General features: G+C 42.0%; 2 protein-coding genes across 3 annotated transcripts in view; one reads left to right on the forward strand and one right to left on the reverse strand.

Moving 5' to 3' along the window:
• Positions 1 to 31: 31 nt before the first annotated feature.
• si:ch211-122f10.4 (cathepsin A-like) lies at positions 32 to 5554 on the reverse strand. Its single transcript, XM_017441830.3, has 11 exons — positions 5274 to 5554; positions 4351 to 4462; positions 4122 to 4259; positions 3894 to 4052; positions 3701 to 3792; positions 2861 to 2945; positions 2631 to 2783; positions 2404 to 2549; positions 1476 to 1638; positions 880 to 969; positions 32 to 811 (listed from the first exon to the last, which is right to left on the reverse strand). Exons 1-11 carry the CDS (start codon positions 5441 to 5443, stop codon positions 728 to 730), a joined length of 1392 nt encoding a protein of 463 aa, XP_017297319.1. The 5' UTR covers positions 5444 to 5554; the 3' UTR covers positions 32 to 727.
• A 1516-nt stretch (positions 5555 to 7070) lies between these two features.
• The window catches only part of LOC119617735 (transcription factor E2F5-like), a 5342-nt gene continuing 1649 nt past the window's right edge, over positions 7071 to 10763 (forward strand). The window contains exons 1-5 of one of the 2 annotated variants that reach the window (XM_037980022.1): positions 7071 to 7275; positions 7738 to 7903; positions 8338 to 8447; positions 8539 to 8673; positions 8872 to 8915. In XM_037980022.1, coding sequence (XP_037835950.1) covers positions 7742 to 7903; positions 8338 to 8447; positions 8539 to 8673; positions 8872 to 8915 — 451 coding nt within the window. In that variant the 5' untranslated portion in view covers positions 7071 to 7275; positions 7738 to 7741. Of the gene's footprint in view, positions 7904 to 8337; positions 8448 to 8538; positions 8674 to 8871; positions 8916 to 10763 lie in introns of both variants that reach the window. The other variant, XM_037980021.1, reaches the window with a different exon arrangement.

The raw sequence follows: 10763 nt of genomic DNA on the forward strand, positions 1-10763 counted from the left end.
CCGGAAGCAAAGAGTCGGAGAAAACAAAACATTTTGTTCAGAAAATATTTAATAAAAATCAAACAGAGTCAGCAGATTTAATACAGCCATAATTTCCTGAAAGCGTCACGGATGAGTTAGAAAAGGACAACCAGCTTCACATCAGTGCAGTCAGACGCTGCAGATATAAAAACATTCCTTGGGTTTTAAATTCACCTGATTTTGGACACAAAAACAAACACTTTATGAACTAATTACTTTTGTTAAATTAGTACATTTAATCTCATCCCTCCAGGAAGCTCGTCCCTGGAGTTATCGTCCCTTTTTCCTCCTTTCTTTGCACAGAGTTCTTTAGTAATTTGTGCCTTTTTGTGCCTTTTGTTTTAGCTTATTTCCTTCCTCACCTCCACCTCAGACATCATGTGATCAGTACAGTTTGTAGTAAACATGTTGCCCCTCACCAAGAGAAGACGGGATGTATATTTATTTGGAATTACTCTACCTTGGCAGACGTTCACAGCTTTGTAAAACTGACGTTTGTGCTTTTCACAGCCTTTTATACCTCATGGTGGAAGTCTTCTTAGAACAAAAAGGACACTTTATGAAACATTTTTAATTTATCAAAAAGAACCAGCAGAATCAGAACTCCCCCCCCTAAACAAAGTCAGCATTGAGATTTAAGCCCCGGATGATGATGAAGAAGAAGAGTCTTTTTCTTTCCCCCTGAGAAGTCTGGCAGCCGCTCGGCTCAGTAGGAACCGTTCGTTACGAACGACTGGAACATGTGGAACGCTGGGCCTGGAGCCCACTGAGGAACCATGTGACCCGCGCCCTGAAACACATGAGAACGGGATGAATTACCGTCCGCCGGCCGGACCTGAGGAGCTCCTTCACGCCTACCTTCACCGTCAGAAAGGTGATGTTCCCAAACTGCTGATAGAAACCGGCCACCTGGCTGTCGTCCACCCAGGGTCCGTACTTGCTGGTTTCCTGGGAACATTTCAGGACATTTTCTCAAAGCTGGGACACAAAAACCCTCCAGGAAGTAAAAATAAACCAGATCATTTTAAATAGTGAAAATTTACTTTAAGTCAACTTTACTGATAATGTCAGGGATTACGAGAGAGAGCTTATTGTTTGTCGTTTGGTTTTAAGCATCTTCTGTAGTTTTAATTTAAAGGCATCAAAAGAGTCTCTGTTCAGACGTTCCTGCTCTCAGGTGATTTCAAGACTGAATGTTTGTATTTGTTCAGAAGACATCCATACATTTGTTTCTGTGTTTACAGCCTGAGACGCTGCATGGAGCTAAACCACTTTCTGTTTAACTTGTTTGTCTTCGAGCTGCTTAAACCACGAAGCCGACAAATCAAGGAGGGCTGGTCCAAGTTCAGAGACATGATCCGAGGCAAAAGGAGACCTTCAGGAGGAACACTGACCGTGTCGTTCCAGAAATCAGTCAAACTAAAACCCAAACTGAAGGGGATGATCTGAGCTACCTTCAAGCCGAGGTCCTCCACAAACCACTGGTCTCCCAGGAAGTTGCAGGCCATGTCCGTGTCTCCGTTATAGACGAGCGCCCTCAGGCCCCGGGAGAGCAGCTTCAGGTACACGTCCTTCATCGTCGAGTACAGAACCTCGTAGTCCTTCCCAACCTCGTCGCTGAAACAGAAGATGCACTTAATGCAAACTGGAAATAAAACAGTCTGCAAATCTTTTCATAAAAAAGGCACAAAGAGGTCATTTAAGTTGCAGAAAAGCTGCAACAACCAGTCTGCCTGTTGTCTCCTGTCCAGCACAGACCAGCTCCTCTCAGCAGCTGAGCAAGCCTCAAACCCAGGCTGCTGCAGAGAACGGCTTCCTGAAAACTAAATCCTCCTGATAATCTCATCCAAAACCCTCAGTGAGGACTACATACATTATAGAACTGCAGTGAAAAGATTAGAAATGTAATCCGAGATCAAGTTAAAGCTCAGATTTATTTCTTCTTCTTTCACGGATGCTTTGTACAGCAGAATCAACACTTTATTTAAAAAGAAGATTAACAAAATAAATGATAACAGAGCCTCGTGCATTCATTAAATAATTTACATCTGGATAAAAACAGCAGCTTTTTAAAGTCTGATCAAAATCTGATTAAAAACCTAAAACTTATTTTTGAAAACACTGGTGTCAGAAGGGTAATATGACGGTTTATGCTCCTGTCCACATTTCATAAATACCTTTGTTTCATTCCTTTTCATCAGCAAATTTAGAATTTTAAGATGATGAAACTTAGCTCCTTATGAGAACAATTAAACATAAAGTATATATGTGACAAAAACAAACTGATGCTGAAAATGTAAAGAGGGTCGTTTAATTTTCAGACGTCTTCCTTTCGGGTGACAGTAGATGATAGAAATCTCTTCCTTATTTGCGGTGCAGTACCTGCAGATGTCCCACGGCGGCAGGACGTCGGGAATGTGTAACGCCTTCCTCACGTCGCCTCTGTTCAGCCAGCTTGTCATCGCCGTGCTGTCGATGCAGGGAGGAACCGAAGTCAGAGCGATGGAGGACGCCCTGACGCCCAGCATCTGCGTGGAAACAGATCACCGCCGTCAGCTCACATGACTCGAGGCGGAGCCCGAAGGTGCGCGGGAGAGCGTTCCGATCACCTTGTAGATGTGCTGGTTTTTCCTGTAGTGCCTGAACACGTGACTCATGGCCCTCAGGTATCCTTTGTGGTAGGCCCGGCTGCCTTCGCAGTCCATGTAGAGCGCATACTCGTTCAGGCCGCTCTCAAACACGATGTTGAAGGCCACGTTCACCTGAAAGGAGAGGGGAAGTGTCAGCCTTTAATAAAAGAGTCATTTCTGCAGAAGCAAACACACGCACACACACACACCCATGTCTGGCAGGCCTCGGAGGAGGTGTTGTAGAAGTTGCAGGTCCCTTTGTCGCAGCAGCTTTGGGTCAGATCGCTCCACAATCTGCACAGAAAACAGAGCAACATGTCCCGAGTGAGCAGCTCGTTCCTGTCAGCACATGAAAACCATCTGAGCTGAAACCTGCTGCGCTGCTAAATCACAACCTTCAGGGACTTCTGACGTCTGCAGTTAGGCTGCTGGCATCTTCTGGCCCTTATTTTCTTTAAACTTTCCTCTACATCGGGACAAACACTCAAAAAGGTAAAAGGAGGGGGGAGTTTGGATCATGAAGGACAATTAAGGGACTGAATCAGAGATTTTTAATAAAAAAAGGCCCTGAGTTACAGCTAGCCTTTAGTTTAATAGTTGAAAAAAGGGCTGCAGATTATTTATTGTTTTAAGTTAAAGTCAGGAGACAGATGGCAAAAAGTGATGAAATCTGAGATAACTTTAATTTGAGGGCCTTAAAAAAAGACTTTTTCCCCAGAATGTCTCCTTCAACTGTACGTCTTTTGGTATTTTACAGAAACAAGCCGCTCCATTCATCTGAACTTCTTCAGCTGTGTGATTAGTTCAGTGTCAGGTGATTTACAGGCCTTCAGAAACCCTGACAGAGCTGTTGTTTGTCAACGGAAGATAAAACCAAGAGGTGGCTCGGGGCGTTTCTTTGCACAGCGTCGCACAACGACTTGAAGGTCGCGGCGGTCGGATCGTTTCTCTTCTTCGAATGCCGCCAGAGGAACCTTGTTCTGTTGCAGCCTCTCGGCGGGCCGTCCCAACCAGCCGATTTAAAAACAGCACCAAGAGGAAGGACTCACTCCTCTCCGAAGAGGCCGTGGTAATAACCGAAGTAGATCAGAGACTGGTCGTTGAGGTTAAAGCTGCTGAGTCCATTTCCAACAGCGAAGCCCTGAAGAGATGTGGAGAAAACAGACGTGAGGCTGTCCTAAAAGAAAAAAAAAAAAAAAAATCGTGTCGGGAAGTAAACACGACGTCGCCGAAGAGCCTCACCTTGAAGTTGATCTGAGCCCCTCCTGTGGCGACACGCAGGCTCAGCGTCGGCGCATAGATCCCTCCGTAACTTTCCCCGAAAATGAAGAAGTCGTTCTCCGTGAAGTTGGAGAACTTCACAAAGAAGCTCTGGAGGGCTCTGTAGTTATCGTCAGCCACCTGAAAGCAGAACGTTTACCGTGGGCTCCAGCCGAGCGGGTCCTCACGTGGATTGCACGCCTCTCTTACCTTGTCGTCGTCGGTTTTATAGTCCTTGTCGTCAGAGTAGGAGTAACCCACTCCCGCCGGAGACTCCAGGTACAACATGTTGGCGATTTTATTCCAGCTGAACGGATTCTCGTACAGAGTGGCCCCGTCGTAGTTCACCTGGAAAGAAAGAGTCGGCGTCACGGACCGAGAGCCTTCATCTTAAAATCAGCACACGAGTTAGGTTTTGTTCTGAAGAAAGAACGCTCACGTGAAACGGTCCGTTCTCTGACAGGAACCCATCCAGAGAGCTGCAGCCGGGACCGCCGTTCAACCAGAGCACCACGGGGTCTTTGGCTGGGTCCCCCTGAGAGGTCACGAACCTGCAGGAGATCATCGGCGCCATTTAAAGTCTGACTCGTCTTAATCAGCCGGACAAGAAGAACGCCCACAGAAACATCTGTAAGAGCCTCTGAGGACCTCGACTGGTTATCAGATAAAGTTTTTATTAATCTGTGTAGCAGGGGGGCAGGAAGACGTGTGCGTCCAAATACAGTTAGTGAAAATACATGAACCATTAGTGCCCAATAACTGAGTTTTGTAAATCTGTTACAGAAACCAGCACTTATTCCACGTTTGTGTCGCTTAAAACGCACAAAAAAAAAAAAGAAGTTGATTGGGTCACGACTGGATTTTTGGAGCTATTGGGTTCAAAATATATGACATATTTGTATTGGATTCATATAAGACACATATTCCTAGTGTGTGTTTAGGGTCATACAAATTCACACCTGAACAGAACCGCCCCAACTTTTGTGCAAAATGGGTGCTTTTATGTAATAAATATTACTGTGTCGCAGGTTTCTGCTCCAAACCGGATGTCAGGCTCAGCTGAAGCCTGTTAATCACCTGTAAATTAACACCAGGTGTGTTGAAGCAAGAAAAACATGCAGCTCTTAGGTCTGAACGGCCAAGACTGGGAAATACAGCAGAGTTTGGACTTGTTCTGCTCAAACACTCAGTTTAAAGCTCACAGTTTAAAGTTATTTTTGGTGGGAAAAGTTCCTTCACATCAGAGCTCCACTCACTTTTTCACCGAGTTTTTTTTCCTTTCTTTAATAAAATATGAAGCAAACAAAAAACACACTCAGCCCCCATATCTCCTCCAGAAGAAGTGGTGTTTGTGTTTCTCACCAGTAGTGGAGGAACCTCCCCGGACCTGCGTCCAGGTACCCGGACCACTGCCGGTAGTTGGGTTTGAACTTCATCCCGGGCAGCTGGGTGACTTCATCCGGATCGTACTGGGCCCGCGAACCGAGCTGAAAACCGCACAGCAAACACAGCAGGAGAACCCGGGAGAACATGGTCCCCCCAAAACAACAACCTGCCTCTGAAAACTCCGGAGAACTGAGAGGAAAACAACGACTTCCTGCAGCGTCCCTCAGACTGCAGCAGACATCATATGATTGCTGCCGAGTCACGTGACCCGCGCCTGACTCTACCCGGAAGTATAAATAGTTTTTTTTTTTTTTTACAAGCAAAACAGGCAACAACATTTTCAAGCATTAATATATACAACTATATACGTATATATACACTCTCCTGGAGACTCTGAAAGCTTTAAGGAACTTTTCTTTTCCAGTTTCTAAACAGACAAAATCAGAACATTTAAATCATTCATAAATGCTACAAATATTAGGGACCAATATTAAAATATAATATTAAAAGTTGCTTCATTAAACAGCCTGATTCCTACGGGTACTTTGTAAGTACCCCTATAGGTACCTCCTTAAGTTCTCCCATATATACTCTGTAGTTTTTGGTTTTTAGTAACTTTTATTTAACCATGTTGAGATGGCAGATCTCAGTGGGATTTGAGCCTGAAAGCAGCCTAAACATGCATGTTTTTGGACTTCGGGAGGAAACTGGAGAAAATCCACAGAAACGCGAGGAGACGTGCAATCTCCACACAGAAAGACCCCAGGGTGTCAACTCGGGTTTTGAAACCAGGCCCTTCTTGCTGTGATGCAACAGTCCTAACCACTAATCCACCAAGCTGCCTGAATTACCATGAATGTCCCCCCAAAAGTATTCTGTAAGTACCTGTAATTACCCTGTAGGTATCTCCATACCTACATTGTAAATACGCTGTGATCGCCCTGTATGTACCCCCAAAAGTATTCTGTAAGTACCCTGTGATTACCCCATACCTACCTTGTATGCCTGCAAGTACCTTGTATGTACCACCATAAGTACCTTGTATGTACCACCATAAGTACCCTGTATGTACCACCATAAGTACCCTGTATGTACCAGCGTAACTATCCCATATGTACCGGCAAAAGGAGCTTATTTGTCCCAGTTTCACATTCTCCTGTGAGCTCATGTTTGGTCTCCTAACCAAAAACCTTCAAATAAAAGAATGAATGGGAGTTTTAAAAAAAAATGTTTCATCCCAGAATCCCGGATATGTTTCTGCTGGAGTTAGTATATTTTGCATTGTGATACGTGTATAAGTGTCTGAAATGCAATTAGGCAATTTTACTGGGGCACATTTTCCAGTTAAAGAGTGTATGTTAGGAAACTTTAAAGAACAGACACATGTGGATAAAATACTTTCCAATAACTAAATAAATTACATAGTTTTATTAGTCTACATGTATGTACACAACCGTAGAATAAATGCAGTTGCATATTACTGAAGTCATACCCCTCTGACAAATTAAATGTAGAGCATTTATTACTTTACAAGTAAAACTAATTTTAACCATATTATATTCAGTAAATTAGAGCTTTTTGTACATATTGGTTCTATTTTTTTTTTTAAATGAGTGTGCATTTTTGTTTTAATGTGTCTAAAAAAGTTTTTAAAAGCATGAGCATACAAAATTGTAGTAGATTACTTTAAAATCAACACAGACGGTTTATAACTTTAGCCTTTCAGGTTAAAAGTTTGGGGCATTTATTGTGAAGGCAGACATGACCGGAAAAGAAGGCGCCAAAAACAGCTCGATAACAGTTGGAGGCACACCGTTCCTACGAGGACTTAAAAGTAAAGTACATTTGCATGGAAATCTGAGGACGAATGCATCTCTGGGAAGCTCTTCTGCATTTTATTTCATCTTAAAAAGTTTATTGACAAGGATGCTAACGTTAGCTCAGCATTAACGACTCTTCGTCCCAACGTCGGTAAAAGGTAAAACATTTCGGGTTGAGCTTTTAAACTTGATGACACGATTATGCAGAAAGTATGCTATATTTAAGTGCGTTTGATTGTGTTTTTTAATAATAACTACATGTGTAATGTTGATTAAATACGTTTCGAACATCGCTACAACTTTATGAATGAAAAGCAACTGAAGATTTTGCACTTCCGGTTGGAGCCTTTCGTAATAAATCGTGTAGCTTCTCCTAATCAGCGAAGGAAGGACGCGTGCTTGCATTTAGGTATTTTATATTTAAACACTTTATTTACACGTCATTTCTCACGTTTATTCATAGAAATCATAACTTTTAAAGTAAGCAACGTGTACTGGAATTTCAATCAGGATTTTATTTTGAAGGACATTTTTATTTGCCCCCGACGGCAGGTAACTCGAATCACAGGAAGTTCATGTTTTATCGGTTCTGTTCGCGGTTCTCTGTTCCCTCTGAGCAGCAACATGGATCCAGGAGAAGACAGCCTGCTCAGTCCGGACGACGAGACGTCCGGGCTGGGTAGAAAAACCAAACCAAAGAGGAAGACGAGTAGCCTTTGCGTGCTCACCAGGAACTTCGTCCAGTTACTGCAGGAAAGGAAGAACGGAGAGCTGGATCTCCAATTTGTGCGTGAACGACCCGAAACACACTTCTGACACAGAAAGGCACATCCTAAACTTTGTTTACAACATGACTGCGCTTATTTACAAGCCTCTGTCTGACTTACACAGTTCATGCATTCATGCAAGTACACAAACTTTACATTTGAAATCTTCCTGACCCTTTTAATATTTTAACAAAGAAAGTTTAATACAACCTGTCAGTATTAATTACTGGAATCAAAGTGTGTGGATCATGTTTATTTATTTATTTTAGATATTTGTTTCATTTATAGTGTTTTGAGCCAGTGGGAATATCTGTCTCCATTATTTTGCTGTAATGTTTGAAGATATTTTAAGTTATTTATTGGACTGTAAGAAAAAAACCTACTTTGAATGACTGCTGGCTGGCTGTGGCACCCAAATGATGGAGTTCATTCAGTCATTTCATTTCATTTCAGGCCGTCAGGGCTCTGGCTGTGGGACAGAAAAGAAGAATCTACGACATCACAAATGTGCTGGAGGGAGTTGGTCTTATTGTCAAAATATCCAAGAGCCGCGTGAAGTGGATGTAAGCTTTCACCCCTCGCTTTTGTGCGTTGTTCAAAGTGAAACGTGGCAGTATGTGTTTTGCAGTGTCTTACATTTCTTTTATTCGCAAGAGGCGCAGGAGAAAATGTTCTCGCGTTAGCCCTGAAGTCTGAGCTGCAAGACTTGGATCGTAAGGAGTTCATGTTGGACCAGCAGAAGTTTTGCGCTGAAGAGAGCATCAGGAGAATGAGAGAAGACTGCAAAAAATATCCTTTTAAAAGCTGTTTAATCATATCCATTTGCTGTTGTTGGGAAAACAAAAGAAATAATGTGTATATGTGTCTATTTTGGCTGAAGGTGAGCAGATTTTAAGCAGACAAATTGTGATTAAAAATAACATTTGTGCTTGTTAAACAGTAAACTATTCTAGTGTCTCCCTTTAATATTTCTTAACTCACATCAACGCTGTCCTACGTGACATATGAAGACATCTGCGACTGCTTCAGTGGTAATGTATCATCGGTTTGTTGTTTTTATCCAGCGGTTTCGTACAGTTTTGTTTTTATGTCAAAAGGTTTATCTGAGTGGCAGCTTGACAGCCCGACATGACAGGGAGCAGATTGTTTATCCAGATGTTATTGAAGCATAAATTGAGGAGAAGCGAGCCAGCAGGGTGGTTGAAAATGTAGTAGTGCAAAGGCTCATGAGCCTCATGAAATAAAATTGATAATCTCGCCCATTTGCTGCTTTTGCTGGAGCCCTTCTGCCTGGTTGTCTGTGTGGAGAAGGCAGCGCTCCGCAGCCCGCCGTCTGCACCTGATTTAAAGCGGCTTTGAAGCACATCCTGTTCCCAGCAGGTGTCTGATGTCCCCGGGGTGAGCTGGCACCTTCTCTCACTCGTCAGTGAAGGCAACAAGACAGGGAAGCAGGAAATTGAGTTGGTGTCGTTTCTGAAGTTCACCGCAAGGGCTGCCGCAGCAGCAGAGCGTTTTCTGAGAGGACAGTACTGCCGAGGCCGTCGGGAGGAACCAAAAGGGTGGCGAAAAGGGGCGCAAGCTTACTAATATGAATATTAATATTGTAGCTGATCACAGATGGAGAGTTTTGCATGTTGCTGCTCAGCACGTTTCCAGATCCACGCATGTTAAATGTGATCCAAAACAAATTTGGGTCAATGTGCTCTTTTTCGTGGGGACATTATTATCGCTACGAGTCGACCTTTAACTCAGCAAAGACATGTTTAAATATCAAACGCGAACAAACTAAACACAGAAATTAAGGTACTAAACTGGTTAGCATATGATAAAAGCTTTTTACCAAACAGCATCGACACAAGATTCAAAACATGGATTACAAAGGGTATAAAAGTAATCTTCCAGATAGTGAAAGATAATAAAATGGAAAGCTGCAAAGCATTAGAAGAAAATTATAATTTAGAAAAAGAAGATTTTCATAGATATCTACAAATAAGAAGTTATTATAACCAGGAAATCAAACAAAACACAGATCAATGCAACCCACTGATTGAACTAATAACTAATAATAAAATCGTATAAATCAAAATTATCAAAAGGACTAATTTCAAGAATATATAAGACTATATCAAACCTTAATAATCTCTCTACATTGTATATTAAAAATAAATGGGAAAAGGAATCAGGCCTTGTTATAACTAATGAAGAATGGGAACAAATATGTGTATCCCAATGGAGGTGCACAAAATCTCACCTCTGGAAAGAATTTAGTTGGAAATGTATGACTCGTTATTTTATTACCCCAAATCAAAGCGCCCATTTCTCACAAGGAAATGGTCAATGCTGGAGAAACTGTGGTTGTCAGAAAGCCCATCACTATCATGTTTTCTGGGAGTGTTATACTCTCCAAAGATACTGGGCCGCTATAAATGTTGCAATTAACCAAATTTTTCAAATCAACATTGCATCAAACTTCAAAACCATGTTTTTAGGATGCAAAACCCCCAAAATGCATTCAGTTGACGGATACCTATGGAATATATTGGTGACGGCCGGAAAAAAGGCAATTACAAAAAAATGGATGTTGCAAACAGAACCTACTGTCAGAGAATGGGCCCAAATAGTGACAGACATTTACAAAATGGAAAAAATAACAGCCACAGTTAATCTAAAAATAGATTTATTCTTCAAACATTGGAATAAATGGGAAAAATATCTCAAAAAATATATGCCAGAAATAATTTAAACCAAAATAAAAGGATGCCACCAAATTTTATTTTATATTTTATAATCAAAGTTCTTTGTTCGAAGTGATGTTTTGTGGATTTATAGAATCATGTAACGGATACTTTTGTTATGGCTACACTCTCTGACCCTGTTTT

This window comes from Kryptolebias marmoratus, linkage group LG15, assembly GCF_001649575.2.
Source record: "Kryptolebias marmoratus isolate JLee-2015 linkage group LG15, ASM164957v2, whole genome shotgun sequence".
NCBI lineage: Eukaryota > Metazoa > Chordata > Actinopteri > Cyprinodontiformes > Rivulidae > Kryptolebias > Kryptolebias marmoratus.